This window comes from Echinops telfairi, unplaced genomic scaffold, assembly GCF_000313985.2.
Source record: "Echinops telfairi isolate 266 unplaced genomic scaffold, ASM31398v2 ScPeMD7_7469;HRSCAF=8507_0, whole genome shotgun sequence".
Classification (NCBI taxonomy): domain Eukaryota; kingdom Metazoa; phylum Chordata; class Mammalia; order Afrosoricida; family Tenrecidae; genus Echinops; species Echinops telfairi.
In genome coordinates this window covers 20,375,061-20,398,866 of record NW_022111372.1, presented here as the reverse complement: position 1 = coordinate 20,398,866, position 23,806 = coordinate 20,375,061, and the positions used below count along the sequence as shown (strand labels likewise).

Below are 23,806 nucleotides of genomic sequence, written 5' to 3'. Positions count from 1 at the left end.
TACATTCTTTGATTTTGATTTCTTGACTGAGGCTTCCATGAGTTTTTCTTGTGAATCTAATAAAATGAAATCTTTGAAAACTTCAATATTCTTTCTTATCACTGTGTTTTGGTCCAGTTGTGAGGATGTTTGTCCTTGCTTTTACAGTGAGTTATACTCAACAGTAAAGACTGTGGGCTCTGAGCTTCATTAGCAAGCACCTACGATAGATCCCCACTGTCATGGCTTAAGTCCTGCTTTTAGTGACCAGCTAGGCCGAAACAGAAGTGCTCTTCTGGGTTTCTGAGACTGTCCATCTTTAAGGGGCAGCAAGTGTTGTCTGTCTCCCAAAGACGGGCTGGTCATTTTGAACTGCTGGATTTGCAGTTAGCAGCCAATCGAAGAATGCACTACACCATCAGGCCTCGGATACATATAATTTAGTTTGCTTATAACTTTCTATATTTGGTTTAGAATAGAATGCTGGAGTCATGCGGGTAGTTTTTTCACAAAGAATGTAGAAATGTCTTCACAGTTTTTTTGCTATTGTACTCCCCCTTTTATGTTCACATAATCTTTATTTTAGCCCAAAGGAATCCCAATGTATGGCCTACATGCAGAGGAGGGCTGGAAATGTCTTTGGCTTTTCCTTTATTCAGGAGCTCATTGCCGTTCTCTTGAGACCATTCATTCTTTTAATCTACCTCTTTCAAGCTGACTCCGACCAGCTGGCTTTCAGGAAAAACAGAGGTTGGGATGACCAGGGGCTCAATGACTGGGTGGTAAAATATTTTTTAGGGGAATGTTGCCTTTTTTTTTTTTTTTTGAATGTTGCCTTTATACTAGGGAAAGCATGCATTTCTATTCTGAAGATATCCTGTTGCATTTTGTGCCAAGTCTTGTTCTTGGTACTTTGCAAACTATTGATGCACTTAAAGCTCCTAAGAACTATGAGGCACAAATATTGTCACACCCATATACAGCCAAGGAAATAAAGACACAGAGAATTAGATAAAAGATGCACAGCTACCTCTTCTCCCTTTCTCAGTTTCTCCACCATCCTGAGTGTGGTGTTGCTCCGACTGTACCATGTCGTCTCATAAGACTTTTAGGATCAAGAGATTCCTGGCCAAGAAACAGAAGCAGAATCGGCCCACTCCCCAATGGATTCTAATGAAAACCGGTAATAAAATCAGGTACAACTCCAAGAGAAGACATTGGAGAAGAACCAAGCTGGGTCTGTAAGGAGCCTCCGAGGGATGGCACACATGACCACATTTTACCAGTCTCAAATCATGTTGTGTTGCATTATGACTTTTGTCCCCATCTGATCAGTTGAACTTCTATTGGAAAATCTGGTTTATTCCTTGGCTTTTTGCTTCCTCGTCAAGTCTAACAATAAATAATGCAAGGCTGTTGGTTTGAGAAAAAAAAAAAGGTGCCCAGCTCGTTGGTAGTAGGGTCAGGATTTTAACCTCGGCAGTCTGGTACCAGAGTTATTGCTAATGTGACACGGGTTTTTCACGTTACCCCCTTTCTCTTCCATCGGTTGCTGACAGCTTGTTAGTAGTCTAGAATTAAACATTATGTATAATAAAGAGAGCTTACTTTCTAACCTCTTCCGATTGCACTTTTGGAACGATCCCGTTCTACCCGTCACTATTTAAAGTAGGAATGCCTTGTGCACTCACCTATGAATTTTAGTCTAACTTGTTATTCAACTTTTGGGGATGCTTATCAATGTGGAAACAACAGAAAAGAATGTGGGTAAATATCAGTGTAGACATATTTTGGCATGAGTCAGACCATTTTCCAAAAAGGTGATAAAATTCCACTGTAACTAGTAAAAGGCTCAATGACTGGTCCAGCCTTTGAGGAGCATAGCAAAGTGGATCACAAGCAGGGAGGGAGCGATAGGAACGTATGTCTCAAAGGTTCTCCAGGAATTTCTTCCTTCTCTGCTTGATTCTCTCCCTGGTTTAACCCAGGCAGTCTAGCGTCGGTTAGTTTCTTTGCTTGCACATCCAATTGTCCCTCTCCATGAAGTAAGGGTATTACTGCTGATAGCCCTAAGTGGGGATTAAATATCAATCCCAAGGACAACCCGTGGTTGGCTTTGCTCAAGTTACATGTCTACATATTAGCATACATACTGTTACTGTTATCATAAACATGGTAAACTATGGTGAAGCATTGATCACCTGCCTAAGGTCATGAGTGGTGGTCATTATTTAAAACCAGAGAACTAGGAATAAATTATCCAAAAAACCAAAAAGCAAAATTCACTGCTATTGACCCCTTTGGGCTTGCCATGGTTTGCTATGCTACCTGTAAGTTATTGCTAAAGAACTTAGAGTAAGAAAAAGTAAAATCAGATTCATACAAAGGTAAATAAAAAGTATTGCTACTAGCGTTCCAGTTCATATTCCACACAAACTGAGTCTCTGCTGTCGGTGAATGGCTGCAGACTACTTGCCTTAGTAATATACTTGTCAGTCTCTTGAGGTCCCTAGCGGTGTAGGGGATTACTCATCTGGCTGCTAACCTCAAATGTACCCACCAGCCAATCTAGGGGAGAAAGATGAAACTTTCTGTTCCTGACAAGGTTTACAGTCTGGGAAACCCGAAGGAACAGCCGTATGCCATCCTGTAGAGTTGCTCTGTGCTAGAATCCATGCAGTGGGAGTGGATTTAGTTGGGTTTGATTTTTTTAGTCTCCTTAGGGTGTCCAGAAAATGTCCAATCAAAACAAGTTTTCTTTAGAGGAGTGCTTCTGGGCTAAATTTAGAGAGGTAGTTATACTGCTCAGATGGTTATATTGATTATTTGAGGCCTCACAAAAGGGCTATATTGGTAGATTTTCTAGAAATGCACAAGATGGACCCTGATTTTTGTCTGTTTTTTTTTAGCTTTAAGAAAATTAAAAAATGCATTCATGAGAAAAAGTCCAAAAAAATTGCACTGTGGACTTTTTTCCTGAATCACAATGCACTTGCTTACTCTTGATAGATAGGAAGGGTAGTCCAATGGGAATTTTGTGAGGAAACTGTACTGCACCCACCCTACAATTTTGATATTACCCTTTTGACTTTTTGTTATTCCCCAGAGTCAAACTACATTGAAAAGGAATATGATTCCAGTCCCTCGAGAATGCCCAAACTGCTGTTTCGATATGGTGTGATTCAGAGCGCAGATTTCTTTGGGGCTGGGCTTAGAGAAATGGAGATACTGCCTTCTTAGGTGTGTAGACCCAGGTGTCATTTTGACACTTGTTTAATAGGGGTTTATATGAATTTGCAGCAAGACCTTATATTGGTATATTCATATATAGAGAGAACAATTCATAGAGAGAGAGACCAGGGATGCTGTGGAGTTTTATATTCCCTCCCAACCTTCTCAGCTAGTATAATTTAAGGCTGATTGCTCATATTTCACTGATAGTTTTAGAAGCAAAAGAGGTGTGGTAAGGCAGAAATTAGCTAATATAGTTCTAGGACATGAAACTAAATATGGAAGGGGAAAACTTAGAGACTACCTTTTATTTTATTTCATTTTTTGATACATAATTGAAAATATATTTCTAATCTTTCTTATATTCCACAAATTGAGGCAAATAAGACTAGGGAAGTGAAAGAGACAGGTTGGTTGTCAAGTGGAAGGGTTGATGGGTGGGAGACGCGCTGCTTGGAAGCAGGGTCAAGATGAACCTTGGCGAAGTTCAGGCCTATGTTGGAGAAAAGGAAAACAATTGCTAACCCCCTGGTGAGAAGCCTATTTGTTTGAGCAATCTGGATGAAAGGAAGGAAGTGGGGGAAATGGAGTCAAGCAAGGTTGCAGGAATGAGTTAGAACAGACCTAGGGACTGATATAAAGAACCTTACTTGCCAGTCAACTCATGCTGTGATGGTTTCACCTCAGATGTCCTTCTAAGAAGAATTAAAAAAAAGGAACCCTCCCTTTCACTGGCTGCTTCAGAACTGAGATTCTTCATCAGCAAGACTTAATTGGAGGTCTGGCAGGTCCTTGCCATAAGTTTTAGGGTGCTGAGCTGAAATTCAGAAATTAAAGGGTCATTTGGAATTAGTTCACCTGCTGTGTATGTCATATATATGTTTGTGATGTATATGCTCTAACACAGGACCAGAGCCATACAGTCTTCAATTTGCACAGAGGCCACCTAGAGTTTTCCTGTTAAAAATGCATATCCTGATGTAATTGGTGTGGGATGGGCCCTGGGAATCTGCATTCTTACTAATCTCTCACGGGATACAGGTGTTAACAGATCCTCAGCCAGGTCTTGAGTGGTGCCATTGCCATTCAATGAAGCCAGACTCACGGTGGCCTCATGGGTGTCCGAGTAGAATTGTGCTCCATGAAGGTTTCAATGCAATGACCTTTAGGAAGTAGATTGTCCGTTTTTGCTTTTAGGTCCCTCTGGGTGGATTCTCACCACCAACTCTTGGGTTAACAGTAAAATGTAAAGCCTTTCTACCACCTAGGAAATGTAATCCTTGAATTGTCAGCCTCCAAACAGTTTCCCAGCCCTGGCGTCGCTGTGGGCTAGGCCGTGGGCTATTAATGAATGGTAAGTACAGTGGATCAAACCCACCAGAGGCACATTCTGTGGGAGAAAGATGAAGCTTTCCTGCTCCCTCCAAGATGTATAGTTTTGAAAACCCTTTATAGGGTCACTATGAATCATAGTGCTGGGGGGTTTGGTTTGGGGGTTTTACACAGTTTCAGAAAAAAATAAAATAAAGAGGAAGGCTCTCCACAAGATGGATTGACACAGTGGCTGCAACAATGGGCTCAGAAAACAATTGTGAGGATGCCACTGGGTCCAGCCGTGTTCTCTACTGTTGTACAGAGGGTCCCTTGAGCTGAAACTGACTAGATGGAACTTAAAGCAACAACCACACAACAGTAATAAAATGTTCCCCTCAAATGAGTGGATTTTGTAAACACAATGTTGGTTTGTTTGTTTGTTTAAGTCTGCCTGTCCAATTCTCAAAAGAGGTTTGCTTCACAATGAAATGCCACATCCAAATGAATGTGACTGATATGCAAGTTTATTTTAAAGTGACATTTAATTGTGACTGAGGGTGTTTTCAGAAATGGAGATGATTGGCAAAACGTAGTTCACATCAGCAGAAGAAAGTTTTAGGTTTACTTCCTGAGGGCTGGCTGGGATCGTAAAGAGTTAGAGCAGACAAATGCCAAATGCAACTGCTATGCCTGCAGCTACAATACTCAGCTTGATCTGTATGTTGAAATCACATGGGTGGCTTTCACAAAATGGATACCTGGGATCCATCCTAGACATGCTAATTTACTTGGTCTGGAGGTCAACCTGAACATTAGAATTTTGAAAATATAATCAGGTAATTCCCAAGTTCAGGTGCATTCAGAATCACCACTGGGGAATCAAACAAAGGATTAAAAACAATAACAAAATGCCTACAAAGCCAGGTTATATTAGTAATTTATACAATCGAGAAGCTCTACCCATAGACTACTCTCAACAAACAAAAGCAAGCCAGGAAATACAGTTAAGTACCTGTGTTGTTTGTTTTATCTCCCCTCTCCCTTCCATTAGAATTGCTGATAAATTAGTGCAAATGGAAAACATTAAAAAAAAAGTTTGTTGATTTATTTAATTACCTGGGCATTTAAGATAGAAAAGGTGGATCTGTGTAGAGAAATAAATAGGAATCAATTCCCCAGAAAAATAATTCTGCCCCTCATTCTAATAAAGACAAACCATGGAGGATTGGTATTATCAATCAATATCGGAATGGCAGAGAAGATTTGAGCCAGCGTAATCAATATTTTCAACCTCCCTTCTACTTGTCTCTACCCATTAACATTTATAACAATTAGATATATTCAGAGATATCGGAAATGGAAATATTTATTGAGTTTTTATGTAAGGACATTATTAAAAGCTTGTTTCAATAAGAATGCAGCACATGTTCACCTGTAAAAATTGCCTAATAAAGTAACAAAACTTTATTAAGTATATTTTATTAAGTATATAACTAGGCTTCTCTAGGTTATAGGCTTCTATGCTTACCTATAACCTAGAATTTGAAATTGTCCTAGATAATAACTCTCACTAGAATGTGAGCTCAATAAGGGCGAGGAGATAGTTGTGGTTCTTACTCACTGTAACATCCCTAACACCTAGAAAAATGACTAACAACTATTAGATGCTCAGTAAATATTTATTGAATGTGAAGAAAATGAATAATGAGTAATGAATATCTGTCAGGACAACAGTCCCATAGCACAGGGAGAATATGTAAGCAAGCCAGTGATAACTTGGATTTGGGAGTTGCTATAAGTACAACAAAGATACCAGCATTTGAAAGTTTAGTATGAGAAATAGAATGTAAATAAATAATTTTCTTGTCTTGGTATGTGAGAATGGTAACTTGAATGTCATTGATTTAAATATGTTGTTGTTTCAGGTGCCATCAAAGTAGTTCTGACCCATAGTGAATTTGTTTCACAACAGAGGAAAACACTGCCTGGTGCTGCACCACCCTCTTAATTGTTCCCATGCTCAAACACACAGTTGCAGCCACTGAATCAATCCTTCTCATGAAGGAGCCTTATTTTCTCTGCCCATCCACTAGAGCAAGTATGATGCCCTTCTCCAGGCCCTGGTCTCTTCTGACAACATATCCAATGCATGTTACATGACATTTTGCCATCTTTGTCTCTAAGGAGCATTCTTGCCTTACTTCTTTCGTGACAAATTGGTATATCCTTTCAGAAGTTCATGGTACTTTCAATATTCTTCTCCAGCACCACAATTCAAATGCATCAATTATTCTTTGGTCTTTTTATTCAATGTCCAACTTTCACATGCATATGAAGCAATTGAAAATACCATGGATTGGGTCAGGCCCACCTTACTACTTAAATTAACATTCTTTCTTGTTAATACTCTAAAGAGGTCTTATGCACACACTCACCCAATGCAATACATCTTCTATCTCTTAACTCTTGCTTCCATGAACATTATTTGTGGACCTGAGTAAGACAAAATCCCTGAGAACGTCAATGCTTTCTTCACTTATCGTGATGTTCCCTATTGGTCCAGCTGTGAGGGCTTTGGTTTCCTTGACATTGACTCATAATCAGTAGTGGAGACTGAAATCTTTCATTCCATCAAGGGTTCCTAGTCCGCCTCACTTTCAGCAAGCAAGGTTTTGTCATCCACATACTGCAAATTGTTAATAAACCTTCCTTCAGTCCTGATAAAACAGAAAAAAGCTTCGCTGGGGGAGCTTTCATAGTATATATTTTTCCCAATAGGTGAGCATCCAGCAACTCACTCTGAGTTAGTGCACTCAGTGGTGTCACCTGGGAGGGTTCTCTCTGGTCACAGTGAATTTTTATTAAAAAAGCAGTTTTACTTGAACCTTGGTTTTTAGTGATAGTTGATTTAAGAGAACACAGTGTGTAGCTGTGAAATTTTCCTACTCAGGAAAAATGTCAAAGAAACTGTTGTGATGTTGAACACAGCTTACAAGGAGAGTGCTCCAGGAAAACTCAAGTGTACAAGTGGTTTTCTCATTTCAAAAAAGGTGAAATATCATTTGAAGACAAACCTTTTTCTGGATGCCCATCAACTTCCTGAACAGCATGAAAATGTTGATTCATAATGCAGTTGGAGTTTGTTCCACCAGCTCAGACTGTTGTTCAAGCTTTCTATTTAGTGGCTCTGAAAATATTGTGTAATAGTGTGTGACAAAAAAGGCCTGATTGGGGGCAGACAGGGGACTGATTTGGGCACCATGACAATGCACCTACTCATGCAGCCACCTCAGTGTGCCAGCTTTTGGCCCAAAAAAAAAAGCAGCATGCCTCTACTTCCCCAGGCACATTACTCACTTACCTCACTCTGTGCAACTTCTTTTTGTTTACTCAAATGAAGAGGAACATGAAAAGACAGTGATTTGATGAAATAGAAGAGGTGAAGAAAAACATTTAGGGAGGTGCTGTCAGCCATCCAAATGGATGAGTTTGAAAAATGTTTCCAAGAATGGAATCACAGATTTGACAAATGTGTTAAGTATAATGAAGAGTACTTTAAAGGTGACAAGGTTGCCTTGTAAAAAATTTAAATACATAGCTTTGAAAAAAAATCTGTTTTGGAGGGAATGTCCCCTTGTGTAAGCCAACTTCTCTGATGATTTGCTCAGCAAATACAGATTGAATAAAAGTGGTGAAAGGATACAACCCTGTTTCACACTTTTCTTCAATTTAAACCATGTATGCAGTATTCCTTGGTTGTGTTCATATAACTGCATCTTGACCCATGCGCAATTTCCTTGTGAGCACAATGAAGCGTTCTGCAATTCCCATCCTTATCAATTTTGTCCACAGTTTGTTGTGATTCATACAGGCAAATGCCTTACCACAGCGAATGAAATACAAGCAAACAGTTTTTTGAAACTCTTTTCTTTCAGCCAAGATCCAAATGCCTTCAGCAATGATAACCTTTGTCCCACGTGCTCTCCTGAATCTGGTCTGAACCGCTGGCAGCTTCCTGCCAATGCACTGATACAACCATTATTGGATGATTTTAAACAAAATGTTACTTGTGTGATATATCAATGATATAGTTCTACGGTTTGAGCATTACGTTGGGTCACCTTTTTTTGGAATGGGCACAGATATGGATCTCTTCAATCAGTTGGCCAAGTAGCTATCTTCCAAATTTCCTGGCATGGCTGAGGGCATCCAGTGCTTCATCAGTTTGTTGAAATATTTCAGTTAGTATTCCGTCAATTCTGGGAGTTTTGATGTTGGTTAATGCTTTCAGCCCAGCTAGAATGTCTTCCTTCAGCACCATCGGATCTTGCTCAGACACTACCTCTTGAAATGGTGGAATATGGATTCGTTTTCCTTGGAAAAGTGACTCTATGTCTTCTTTTGATGCTTTCTGCATTATTAAATATAGTGTTGAAAATTAATTTCACTTGTGTGTTAGTCCAGGTGGACTAGAGAAAAAAATCCATAGAAACTCCTATTGAATAAAAGAGAGTTTTATATAAAGGGTAATTATACAGTAAGAAAGCATCCATCCCAACCCAGTCCAGTCCAAGCCCATAAGTTTGATATTAGCCCATAGGTCTGAAACCAATCTATAAAGTCCTCTTCAGACTCACAAAACCCATGCAATGGTGCTGAATGCAGAACGATCACAGGCCAGTCAGTAGAAAGTCTTTGGATCCAGTGGGGCTGTAAGCATCTCAGCGCTGGCAGTCTTCTCTACATGGCTTCTCTGGCTTCAGAGATCTGGTTGCATCAGGGTAGGTCCATGTGGCTTCTCCAACTCAGGGCACTAGAGTAGTTCCATGTGTCTTGTGGGCTGCAATGTTTCCCAGGGAATGAATATTTAGAGAGAAGTGTTTCCTGCCTCTAAGGAAGAAATACAGGATTTCCCAAAATTCTCAGGAGAAGGCCATGCCCACACAGAGACCTCATTGGCTATGATCTGATAGACAGGCTAGATTCCACCCCTTCACTTTTAATCCTCAAGTTGACAAACGATTATATAACTACCACAACTTGTTTTCCAGTTTTGCTATGATTTACTTATGTGTTGATATATGTGGAGAGATACACATGTTTTATTGCAATAGAGTTGATTCTTACTCAGAGTGACTCTATATAACACGGTATAAATATGCCCCTGTGAGTTTCTGAGACTGTTTCTCTTTCCATGAGTAAAAAACCTCCTCTTTCTCCCTCATAACAGCTAGTGGTTTCAAATTGCAGCCTATTGAGCAGCTACTATGTCATCAGGACTTTTGCACACACACACTGCATATATATATAAACATATATTACCTAGTTTTAAATATACAGAAATATATATGGATATTCATATGGATATATAATATATATTATTATATATATATTTGCATAATTTAAATGTATATATGTATATCTTCTTTTCTCAGTGTCCTTGAATGGTACAGTAAAGCCCTTGACTACCGGCCAGAAGACTGATGCCTCTAACCAAGCCGTAGGCATCTTGGAAGACAGGCCTGGTGATCAGGTTATTAAAGGGGAAAACCCCTGGAAAACTCTATGGAGCAGTTACACTCTGCACATATAGAAGAGTCATGAATATAAATCAACTTTATGACAACCACAGGGGTCTCAGTGGGGTAGTGGTCACATGAAAGGATGCCATCAGCAAGGCGAGCAGTTCAATCCAACCTGTTATTCCACAGGAAAAAGCCTACTTCCTTAAGAGTGACAGCCACGAGGGCAGCTCTGTCTCTATAGAGTTACTTTGAGTTACCATAGAATCGATGGCAGTTGAGTTGAGTTGAATAACAATATATATTACAAGACATGGGCCATAGACCATCTCAACCTTTTTGTGCAGGTTTAATTCAGTAGTATTAATTCTGTTCCTTATGCTCAACAATCTCTGCTATTTCCAAGGTCTTCTATCACCCTTAACAAAGCTCAAAAATTAAATAAATATGTAAAATAAAGCAGACCAAACCCATTACTATCAAGCCAGTTCTGATTCATCGCAACCCTCGAAGGTTTCTGAGAGTCAATCTTGAGCAGCAGTCACATCTTTCCTTCCCCCCTTGGAATGGCTGATGGGTTTAAACCACTGTGTTTAGCAACCCAAAACCTAGCCCAGAGGAGTCCCTGTTCTCTTTAACAGAGTGAAGTATGCAAACGATGACTCCTCCTTTCTCCCTCCCTTTCACCCCACCCTGGTGGACTTTGTTCTCTATGTGCCTACTGGAAACTTTAACATTTGATACATCTCCCGTTGCATGCAGGACTCGTATTCTATTTCTATTGGACATTGCTAGATTTTGAATCTAGATCTAGATTTTGCTCATTTCCTACTTCAAGTTCCTTCCAATATAGGGCATAACTTGGCAAACCATTACTAATTGTTCTATGAATGCTAGGAACCAAAGGAGTGATCCTGTGTGTTCCCCAACCTTTCAACTACTCTGTTCACACACGTATCCATTTTTAGTAGAAGAAAGAAGAGGAATTAAAAAGTTTATTTTGTAAATATGCTGATCCTTGTCTTTGCTTTTTTGTTCCTAGGTAGCCTTGGGGTAAGAGTTTTGGTTACAAAAGAAATAATAAAGAACCTTAATTAGTTTGTTTGGTTTTATTTTGAAATGCAAACTCACCACGATTAAAAGGTAGACAATTGTCCCCAAATGCCATTTGTAATACAAATAGGTATGCCAATTTGATTATCAGCATTTCTCCAAATTGGACCAATTAGTCTCTTTCTGATGAATGGCATTTTTGGCCTTAAAATAATTACCCTGATAATAAAGTTAGTACATAAAGAAACTTTATCATTACGTATAAAAATCTCATGAAATTTGAAGTGTATGGGAAAAATCAAACATTTAGTATGGAATTTGTCTAGGTTCTTGGGACTGTAACTTTTTACTGGAGTAGAAAGCCTCATCGTTCTTACACCAAGTGGCTGATGGTTTCAAACTGCTAGCCTTGGGATTAGCAGTCCAACATGTAATCAACTATGCCACTGGGCCCCAAGCACTTGAATTATAGTGCTGGGGAAGAAAATTGGAAACAGCATGGGCTACCAGAAGAACAAACAAATCAGTCTTGGAAGAAGTACATCCAGAAGGCTCCTCAGAGGAAAAGATGTTGAGACTTTGTCTAATATATAGGACATGCTTTCAGAAGAGACCAGTCTACAAAAAGAAATCAGGTTTGGTAAAGCAGAGGGATAAGGCATAAAAGAAGAAGACCCTCCTCTTTAATAAGATGGATTCAGCAAGAATGGGCTCAAACATAAAAATCATTTTGGGGGATGCTATGGGACAGGATGGTATTTTGTTCTGTCGAACACAGGGCTGCTAGGAGGTGGAACAGCCTCAACGGCACCTCACAAAATCAGTGTGGCATAGGAAAACCTAGGTGGCAAACCTGCTCACCATGTGGACAAATTTCAAACATTCTCAAGTCTACTGATGACAAAAGAGCAGCATTTGAGATCCTCTTTTAAGAGGCAAGCCCCTTGTAGCTTTGCATTTCTGAAGATAGAAATGGAACATATTTCTGTCAGTAGAATTCTCACTGCCATCTAGTCGAGGACAACTCCTAGTGACCCTAGAGGACAAAGTAGACTGTCCCCTGTAAGTTTCCCAAACGGAGACTCTACGAGAATAGAAAGCCAAGTCATTCTTCTGATAAGTGGCTGATGGTTTTGAACTGCTGACCTTGTAGTTAGTTATCAGCTCAACGCCTGACCACTATATTACCAGGGCTCTGTTAGGCAGAATTAGAGTATCACATTAATAACCAAAGTTGAACATTACCAAGATGGAGTGACATGACTGTAGGCTGAAGAAATGACTTATGTTTTTAGTTAGCCCACATGCATTCAGAAACAGAAATAAACCACAGAGCACACCATTGCAGATGGAGTGGAAAGAGTTAAAAAGTCACTGAGAAAAGACGAGGTCTGCCGTGCTGAGTTTCTCTACTGGTTTTGCTTTGGGGGGGGTGGGGGGGAATGGTAAATCAACTGTGGAACTTTGCGGAAATCACACTCAGAATTTCCAATTTCAGCCTTGAAGATATGGATGGACTCAAGAAGATAAACTTCCAAGTTTCAAAAATAAAATTATGAATTGAGAAAAATGCTGTAATCATACCAAAGCAGAACCAATTCCTGAACTGTGTAGAGACATCAACAAACAACTGGAAAGTTATTGTCATTTATTTTGGCCCATGTTACAGTTTCCTGACTCCCATATGAATAACTTCTCTATGTCATATTTCTTCAAGGTCCTGCTCTCTTGTTAGCTGACCTTGTTAGTGTAAGTTCCCGTTGCTGTCTAGTTGACTCTGATTCCTAGAGACACTGTGGTTTAATCTGTGTTAAAATATCTTCTCAAAAGTACCAGGAACACATTTTAATTGAAGACTTCAATAAACATGCCTACCTCCTAGCCCAGGTGGAATAGGGGTTCCACAGTTGGCTGCTAACCACAACGTCAGCAGTTCAAAACCACCAGCTACTATGCAGGAGAAAGGGAGGTTTTCTACTCCCTTAAACAATTAGAATCTTGGGAGCTCACGGTTACAAGACTTATAGGGTTGCTATGAGTTGGAAACAACTTGACAGCAGTGAGTGTTGTGGGTGTGTGCATTCCTTTTTTTATAAACATAGCTTAAGGTTCCTGGCTGGTACATATACATACGGAAAAAGCCATACATGGCTCAAGATCCAGTTTGCCAAGCCCTGGTCTAGTCCATTGTGTGGCTAGTGTGTGAATTCATCTCACCAAGGGTCTCCTAGGCCTTTATTGACCTTGTATTTCACTAAACATGATGCCCTCCAGTGTTTGGTACCTCCTCAGATGAGTCACCATGCTTAAGTGAATCAGACACGGCTCTATTGTGATGTGATTCATGGGGCTTTTATTCACTAATTTTTAGAAGTAGATTGACAAGCCTTTTCTAAGTAAAGGGAATAAACATAAACAGAGAAAATAAATAGGCATAATAGATACATTTTTTAAAAGAACAAATTGTCCTTAATGTTCCCAGGATCCTGGTTCTAATTCTTACATATGTGACCTTCTCATCCTAACTACTTTCATGAAGGAATAGAATCCGTTATGAGGTATAGAATCTGTTCCCTTAAAGCATGCTCTTCCTAAGGATCAGTGGAGCCCAGGACCCATACTTTTACCTACAGCTAGTAAAGGAAAATAAAGAAGTCAGAAGATGATGTTGTCTTAAGAAAAATGTTGCTTTGATTTTATGCCTTGACCATCCTTGGAAGAACTTTTTGGGCGTAGCTTATGATTTGTAACCATTATGTCTTGCCAGAACTGGTTCACATCAGTTCTAGACATACCATCTAATGTTATTCTTTGTATAGAAGTAAAAATCTTAATGAATTTTTTTAACATAGGTGAATTTACTATATAGCAATTAAAGCTTAAACTGGAGAATTTTTTTCTTGCACTAATCTAGTCAGACTGGGAAAAGGCTTTGCCAAGGTGTTCCCATAGTCACAGTCGGTGTAACTTGCTAAAGGAAGGTATTCTAACTACCAGCTATGATGTCTGTTGATTTCCCCCCATATTCTTTCTATCACACAGTAATAAGAGTCAGTATTCTAGCAGTTCATCCACAGAGCTACCACCACCTATCTGTCAGTCTGTGATACTGCTGTGGCTTATTTGCTGCTGTGATGCTGAAAGTTATGCTTGTTCTTAAATTCACGGAGCTGGTTCCTACTTAAAGCTACTCTATATACAATGGAACAAAAGACAGTCATGTTCTGTTACATCCTCAATCATTGTTAAGTTTGAACCTGCTATTGAAGCCCCTGTGTCAATGCATCTTTTTCGCTGACCCTCAACTTTGCCAAACAGGATGTCTTTATTCAGTAACTGGACTTTTCTGAAAACATGCCAGAAGTGCATGAGACAAACTCTCAACCTCCTGATTCATTAGGAATATTCTGGCTGTACTTCTTCTAAGACAGATTTGCTTATTTTTCTAGAAGTTTGTGGTACTTTCAATATTCTTCACCAACATAATCTTTTGAATGTGTCAATTCTTCTTTTATCTTCCTTATTCGTTACTCAGCTCTCACATGCATATGAAACCATTGAAAATCTCTTGTCTTACCTTACAGTGACATCTTTGTGCTTTAAGACTTTAGAAAGTTCTTTTGCAGTGGATTTGCCTAATGCAATGCATCCTTTGATGTCTTGACTGTTACTTCCATGAGGGTTAACTAGTTAGACTCTTGTCCACAGGGCAATAGTGATGTTAGATCAAATCCTAGAATACCTCTATGTACTGGGCAGAGGATGTCCAAGTTGCTCTGTCTCAGAAAAAATATAATCAGACACCCATTTTTAATGCCAAATTATATGCTCAGATAAGAGGTAAGTTAGGAGGGAAGTAAAGAGAGTAATGAAAGTAAAAAGGCCTCTCTAGGCAATTAACAGCATTTACTGTCATTGTTCAGAGTGGGTTGGATTTGCTCATGCAGAGAATAGCCTCTCTCCCTTTATCTCACTAAGGTAGCTTCAAAGACTTCTGGGTTTCCTCAAAAGTCAGTCATCTGCCCCCAAACCCAACTTCACTTTTCATCGACTAATAGTGCTTATGTCAATTAGCATCATTAGGGAGACAGTGAGAGGGATATAGCACCTATAGCATTGGTCAGTGGAGTATATTTTGTGGTTTGCAGTCACGTATACATAGAGTCAAGAGACTGCTAATGTTCCAGGAGTAGTACTGGTTTTTTAAATACTTTTGCCACCCACATTAATTCTTCTGTCATCCTCTAATGGAGATCAGAGACAGGAGTTTTATTGTGATATGAATAAATTCTATGACACATAACACTGACATTATAGGGGTAATGGAGGAAAACCAAAATTCTGAAATACACAGAGATAGAAGTTAACACACTGCCATTGAGTTGAATCCAACTTATCCCATCCCCATAGAGGGTTTTTAAGTGTGTAAAATCTTTAGGGGAGCAGAGAGCCTCAACATTCTCCCACAGAGCAGCTGATACTATTGAACTGTCCATCTTGTGGTCAGCAGCCCAACACTTCCCAACACTGCCACCCATCTGCAGATGTTTCTCCATCAGACACATACAAACAGTGATGTGAAATTTGTTTCTCATTGCTGCCTAGTCAAAACAGAAGTTGTCTCCTATCAGAAATATACTCAAGAAAAATATACCATATTTATTTTCCTGCTTGGAGTAAAACTGAAAAAAGTATAACTTATTAGATCCCTATATCCAAATCTCAAATATTTAGGCTACTTTAAAGATATATGAGTTAGTTAAAGTTTATTTTGCCAAGCTGGCCGATAAACACATGTGGGGTTAATTGAAGGGCAGAGAGATAAATGGCTCGGTGAGTCTCGCCTTTCTAGTTCTCGGGTCTCTTGCTTTCTGATGGTCAGACCAGGGTGCAGCTTCTTTAGCCAGTTCCCTGCTTCAGCGGGCAAGGCGCACTTCCTGCAAGACATCTCTGAGAAGAAGCCATATGGACCTACCCCGATGCAGCCCTGGGTGCTGGAGCTGCCATGTGGAGACCCATGCCAGTACTGAAATGCTTACATATTCACTGACTCAGCTTTCCTCCTGCAGTCGGCATAATTGGGTGTTTTTTTTGTGAGACGGAGGATTTTGTGGATTGGTGTCGTATATATGGGTCGGATATATTGGGCTTGTGGGCTTGGCAGCACTGGGTTAGGATATTTTCCTGATGTACACTTACCCTTTATACAAAACTCTCTCGTATACATGAGTTTCTGTGGATTTGTTTCTCTAATGTACACAGACTAACACAATATACAAAAACTAATATGTCTTTAAGCTATGCCATGTTTATAGATCTCTAAGTAGTATAAAGGTGGCTCCCAATTATTTACCTAAAGGTGAATAGTTTTAACCCACTGAACAATATCATAGAAGAAGGATGGGCTATCTGTTTCAGTCAAGTTTACAGAGAAAACCCATAGAACATTTCTGCCCTGTAATTTATGGGCAGCAGTGAGTTATAATTGACTTAATGGTAACCGTCTTTTTTTTGTTATAGTTTTGTTTTTGTTCTGTTTTGGTATGATTTTGAATTTGGTTTAACTGGGTAACATGTCTTAGAAAATTTTAGTTGGGTTTTAGAGATTCTGTTAGGTAGCAAAACAGGGACCAGGCCCGGAGACAGGTGGGTGGTGGTACACCTGGGTGGGCCTGAACTAGGCCAGGTGGGCTTAATTCAGCCAATAGTGTCAACCAGTACCATTGGCCATGCCTCCCAGCTGAAGGCCCTAAAGGGTGGAAGTTTGAAACCACCACCCTATGTTTTCAGCTGCTTCTCTGCCTCCAGCCGGGCTGAGCTGTGGTCTCTCTCTAGTCTCAGGCCACCATGTGTGGGTGTGCAGTGTCCCAAGGGTGCCTGTGTTTAGTGACTCTATAGCCTCTTCTGTCCTTTATAAAAACCCACTTGGATCACAAACCAGGCTTCAGTGTGAATTCTTTCTCACACGAGGCCAAGAACCGAGTTATTTCCCACCCAAGAAACCTAACATATTCTGCTGGCATGTGGTCGGAGATAACCTGTGGATTACACTAAGGTAAACTGGTCAGGATATTTTCCTGGAGTGGGCCCCCATTCCAGCCTCACTGACTTTTTGGGCACCTTCCAGACTTTCACCTCATGACCCTTGGGACTTTACTCTCCACTGGACTTTAAAACTGCACTGCGTGTGGTTTGGAAAGGATGCCATCCTGGACCTTTCCCTCTGCGGAGGTAGCTGGGACCGGCTAGGGGGCCACATGTAATGTATTGAGGGAGTCTTGTCCTCTTGTGTCTGTCTTTCTATTGTGCTTCATCTTTGTATATGGGGCTGAGGGTCAGCCTGTTTCCTGGGATGGGATCAAAGCACTGCAGCCCGCAGTACTTGGGAAATCCGTGTCTCCAGGCCTTTTTGATTTTCAGTGGTCCACTGCCAGCTAGACGGCGGCTCGCGTGTAAACCCTGTGGGTCTCTGCAGGACTCTGGTGCCCTTTGCTTGTTCTCTTGGAAGTCATTGTTTTGCTTGGAAATTAAATCAAATGTATGACTGCGGGAACTCATTTACAAAAAGCCTCTGATTGCAGAAATGTCTTTAAACACATTTAACACATGCACTAATAACACTACGATTTCACTTACCTTTGTACATTCCCATATTAATCTTGATGATTTTACTTTTTCCCTATAGGTAAGCTAAATTTAATATAAAAGATGGTGCGTTTTAATTATAAAAAACCTTGACCTACCTTAAATCACAGGACATAATGGGCTACTTTGGGCAATCAGAAATTTTATGGTTTATTACATGGGCCTTTGTCTGGACAGTTAAAACCATACTTTTCTTTTTTATTATGTCTGCAATATATTTGAAAGCAACCAACAAAAAAAAATTCCCATGGTCTCTATATTCTCTGTTTTTATTGTTTATTGTATGCTTATGAAACAGAGTATAACTGATATGATTTCCTAGACTGTAATCTTTACAAGAGCAGATTGCTGGTCTTTTCCCTCCCAGAGAGCTGTTAATGGTTTCCAAAACTGACAGCTTAACCCCCACTAAATCTTACATAATTTGATTTTCCTAAAAATGTTTTATGGCTGAAATTACTTGGTAACCAGAGTATTGATTTCAGAAGACAATTGTACCTAACTATAGGTAATCATTTAATATTGTTTGTCACTATGAGCTATGGCCTAATAGTATAACATTGTCCCATTTACCATTTCAGTAGGATAATTAATCCTTGTATCTAGTCAAATCTGAAAAAATAAAATAAAAAAACAAAAACTCTCTAACTTTCCATCTTGAAAGTACAGTTGTCCTTGGTGAACCTTGAAAATCTTGTTGTCATTTTTAGGTGTCATCTAGTCTGTTTCACATTTTATTAACCCTATGTTCACATTTTATTAACCCTATGTTCAACAGACCACTACCCAGTCCTGCACCATCCTCACAATTGTTGTTATATTTGAGTCCCTTGTTGCAGCCACTGTGTCAATCCATCTTTTCACAGGTCTTCCTCTTTTTTGCTGGCCCTCTCCTTTAGCAATCATGATGTTCTTTTTCAGGAACTGGTCTCCTTTGATGATATGTCTAAAGCGTTGCCATCTTTGCTTCTAAGGAGCAATGTAGCTCTCCTTCTTCCAAGAGACATCGGTTTATTCTCCTGGAAGTCCACGGGACTTTCAATGTTCTTCAGCAGCGCCACAATCCAAGTGTGTCAGCTCTTCAATTATCCTTATTCCAGGTCCAACGTTCACGTGTATATGAGATGACTGTAAAGACCATGGCTGGCCTCAGGGGCAGCTTGGGCCTTATTAAACAGGCATCTTTGTTCACCGAAACTGGAACAGAGTCTTGTGCAGCAGATTTTCCAATACAATATGCTATTTGCTTTCTTGACTATTGCTTTCATGCGCATTAATTATGATTCCAAGCAAGATGAAATATTTGATCGTTCTGAGTTTTTCCCTTTTGCTATCTAGAGATCTAGTTGTGAGGATTTGGATATTTTTTACACTGAATTTTGATTCATTCTGGAGGTTGATAGTCCTTGATCTTTATCAACAAGTGCTACAAGTCCTCTTGGCTTTCAGCAAGCAAGGATGTGCCATTGTATGTTAAAGTTTGATAATAAGCATTCCTTCAATCCTGCTGACACATTCTTCCTTACATAGTCCAACTTCACTGAGTATTTGCTAAGTATACAGATTGAATAAATATAGTAAAAGAGTATAACTCTTATGCCCATTTTTCTTTAGCTTAGGCCATGAAGTGTTTCTTTGTTTTGTTTGGATGACTGTCTCTTAGTCCATATACAGGTTCTCCAAATCATTGTTCTGGAATTGCCATTATCTTAAATGTTATATATAGTTTACTGTGCTCTACACAGCCTAGTGTGTTTGCAAAATCAATAAAACACACGTAAACATTCTCCACTTTGAGCCAAGATCTATCTGACATCATCGCTGATATCCCCCAGTTCAGATTCTCTTCTAATTCTCGCTTGAATGTGGGACAGCTGCTTGTTCGTGTACTGCTCCAACAGTTGTTGAATGATCTTCAGCAAAACGTTACTTGCACGTGATATTAATATTATATTTGATAATTTATCTGTTTAGTTGGGGCACCTTTCTTTGAAATGGGCACAGATATGGATATCTTTCAGTTGGATAGCCTGATAACTATATTCCAAATATCTTGACATAGATGGGTAAGTGATTCTACTGCCTCGTTAGCTTACTGAAAGATTTCAATTAGTATATTTCAATTCCTAAACCCTAATTTTTTTTACTAATGCCTTTGGTGCTGCCTGGACTCTGTCCTTCACTAACATCAGTACTGATTGTATGTTACCTCTTGATGTGATTAAAGGCTGAGCATTTATTTTGGTTTGGTGACTCTGTATTCCTTCCAGCATCTTTTGATGCTTTTTACACCATTCAGTACTTTGCCCAGAGAGTCTTTAAATATTGCAAGACCACTCATGTTTCAGTTTGCCATTCTATGTTGGCTGTGCTTCTGGAAGCTATGTCATCAATAATTAAAATATCAGCAGAGTCACAGATGATGAACAGATTTCAGCAGACTACCAGAAAGTAATAGGTGACCAATTTATGAGGTATTAGCCACTGAAAACCTTACTAAATAGCAGTGAAAATTGAAAATATCATTCTAAATAACACAAAGTATGGGTCAACAAATTAAGATGACAGCTGACTGACTACACAAGATTTATGCTCATGCCTATTCCAAATAAAGGATGATAGTCTAAAATTTTGCTGATGATAATTCAAAAATAGCTATAGTCATATCAACAAAGAACTTCCAGAAATTCAAGCCAGATTCAGAGGATATGAGATGAGGGATATAATTTCTAAAGTATGATGAATCTTGGTTGAAAACAGAGGTAACCAAGAAAAATATTTACTTGAGTTTATTTGAATTTGAAAAGGCATTCAACTGTGTGAATCACAATAAATTTTGAATAATATTAGGTGGGAACACTTAATTATGCTCATATAGGACTTGTGCATGTATCATGAAGCAGTTATTCTAATAGTACCAGGGGCAACTGGATAGTTTAAATGGAAAAAGATGTGCTATTCAAAGTCTATATGCTGAACAACTATCCTGAATTCTGGTTATATGAAAATGAATGCAGCATCAATATCATCGTTAAAAATCTGTGATATGTATATGACATAGCCACGTGTGCTAAAAGTAAAGATGACTTGAACTTGAAGCACTGATAATGGAAGTGTACACTATAGCTGGACAGAAAGGGAACAAACATCTTTATAACTAGATTGACATACAATATCATGATAAGATGAATGGTAAAGAATTGAAGTTATCAAGAATTTATTCTTCTTGGTCTAATAAATGTACGTTAAAGCAGCATTCAAAATCTTCAAAAATATGTTGAATTGGTCATACATGCTGCTGGAAAGCAACAAGTCTTTAAAATGTTAAAAACGAAAGATATCACACAGAGGTGACCATGACCTAGGCCATGGGCTTTTCATTTGTCACATATGCACATAATGAACAAGAAAGACAAAGAAATATCGATGATTTTGAATTGTGATATTGATAAAAAATGATGAATGAATTATGGCTTGCCTGAAGAATAAACAAATATGTTTTGAAGTCATGTATTGAGAATTCTCCATAAAAGTGAGAATAGGGAGATTCTGTTTTGCTTATTTTGGACATGTCATCAGGAGATACTAGTGGTGGAGAAAGATCATACTTGGTTAAAGAGAGGATGAGTGTGGGGAAAAAGAAGATCCTCCAAAGATGGATTGGCATGAGGTATATGCCTGTGGTAGTTACATAATCTGTTGTCAATTTGAAATTTAAGAGTGAAGGGGTTTAGCCTGTCAATCAGGTCGCAGCTTGATGACCTCATTTTAAGATGCTACAGAGATAAATAGCTCACTGGAAGCGGGACACAGGCTGACTCCCTGTGAGACATTCCTGCGGACAAGACACATGGAGCTACTCTAGAAACCTATAGCTGAAGGAGCCACATGGAGACCCCTGCCAGCTGTGAGATGCTTCCACTGCCAGTGGATCCACAAGATTTTCCACTCACTGACCTGTGATCTTCCTGCATTTGGCATCATTGCATGTGTTATGTGAGTCTGAAGAGGACTTTACAGATTGGTATCGGACATATTGGCCTTATAGGAATAAAGCTGGAATGTTTTCTCAATATTCACTTGCTCTTGTAGATAAAGCTTGTTCTTACACATGTATGAGTGCCTATGAATTTGTTTCTCTAATCTACCGGGACTAATACAATACCTAAGAGTGGAATTGTTGCATCATGTAGTAATTCAATGTTTACATTTTGGGGAGCTACCAACAATGTATCAGAGTGATCGTTTCCTTTTGCAATCTCAGCAGCATTGTCGTTGCTGTTCTCAGGTGCCATTGAATCAATTACAAATCATGGCACTTTTATATACAACCGAAGACCACAATTCAGTCAAACTGCATTGTTCACTAGTGATTTATTTTATACTAATGATACACAAAAACTTTGATTTGGACATATATTTGGTTAAAATATTTTCTTAAGCTTTGCGTTTAATCACAACCATCAAAAGGTTGAAAGCTGAGTGCCTATTTCAATGTTATTTTGGGCATGTTTTACCTAACCTTAGACAGTAGAAATGTTTCATGGAAGTATATGGATCACTAGGTGTTTATCAGAAGAAAGGATCTGTAACATGAGCAAAGCATTTTCTTCACATTCACTAAAAATATCTAAATATAATCTCATATAAATTAATTAAGCATTCAAGCATAGCCTGGAGTGAAAAATCTGTTTGTTTATATGGTGACATTCTTTCAGTCACAGTGAAATATAATTACTTATTATTGTATGAAAAAAATGAATGGCTATTATGAATATACTTACTTAAATGAAAAACATTCAAATAGTTTAATATGAGTGAAATTATAATTATTACAAATATAAGAGAAAATACATTAGCTAAGTAATTTTAAAAATAATGTATTTTTAACTAGCAAGTATTTATAAGTTACAAATAGTAATACAATGCAGAATAATAGGAAATATGATTAATCATAGTTTAGTCATATACACTTGTTTGTTATATTAATATTTACAGTATTAAGCAAAATTACTTTAAAGACTTAACTTTTTAAATTATTTCATTTAGGCCATAAATCTTGCAACTTTTATGCATAGTTCTTAATACTCCGCAAAGATACAGTAGAAGAAGAGTGGCACTTTTGTTATTTAAAAAATTTATAAAGAAGCAAAAAACTTCAAAATTGATTACTAAACATGAACTATGATAAATAATCTTTGATGTGAGCATCACTAAAATTAACTTAAAGAAGTGAAGGAAAATATAAGAAAAAATTGAGTTACTAAGAATACATTACTTAATGACCCAACACAAAAAATATTTTATAAATATAATTTATTTTAATTTGGAATAAAAAATTTTAAACAAAGCTTTATTGCTATAGCCTGCCTTTAATTTGAGGGGTTTGACTACACTCCACTCAGATGTGATTTTCTTTATCTTTACCCTAATGGTTTTCCTGATATCATCTTGATCTGTGAGTTCATTTTTTCAACAATTTCATATAATTTCATGTAATTTGACTGACACATTACCCATATTTTTGATATTTAAGACTCATGTTAGACAATATCACATATTTTTAAGGGATTCTTGGTGAAAAAAAAATTACTAGGAAGGGGCTGGAAGAACATAGCCTCCAGATAACAAGCACAGGAAGATCTCTTTAGCAACAACCTTGGAGGTTAACTAGGAGAATATTCTGAAATTCCTGGCAGTGAAAAGACAACTTAAATGCTAAGTAGACCAATGTTTCCTAAAGTGAGAGACCAATAACACCTGCCATTGACAAGTGGCACTAGCCATTTCTGTGCACCGCACACCTCCACACACAGCTAACTTTCTGGCCTCGGAGGCAACCCAGTCAGCCAAACATCTGAACTCTCTGGCCTCTGGGGCCCTGTGTAGATAGAAGACCATGTGGGAAGCGTGGTGCATACATTCTCAGTACCCAAGCCACACTTTTGCCTTTATTTTCCCTCCCTGTTTCTTCTCTGGTGCCCTTTCCCCCATTGATCATCCTCCTTGACTCAGCACATATGTACACAAAAAACACTACTAAAGGGGTAGGAGTTGCCATC

The 23,806-nt window shown here is 38.7% G+C and overlaps 1 protein-coding gene across 1 annotated transcript; it reads left to right on the top strand.

Moving 5' to 3' along the window:
• The first annotated feature begins 1,068 nt into the window (after positions 1-1,068).
• LOC105979564 (60S ribosomal protein L39-like) lies at positions 1,069-1,224 on the top strand. Its single transcript, XM_045284955.1, has one exon. The coding sequence runs from the start codon at positions 1,069-1,071 to the stop codon at positions 1,222-1,224; it is 156 nt and encodes a 51-aa protein (XP_045140890.1).
• Positions 1,225-23,806: the final 22,582 nt, after the last annotated feature.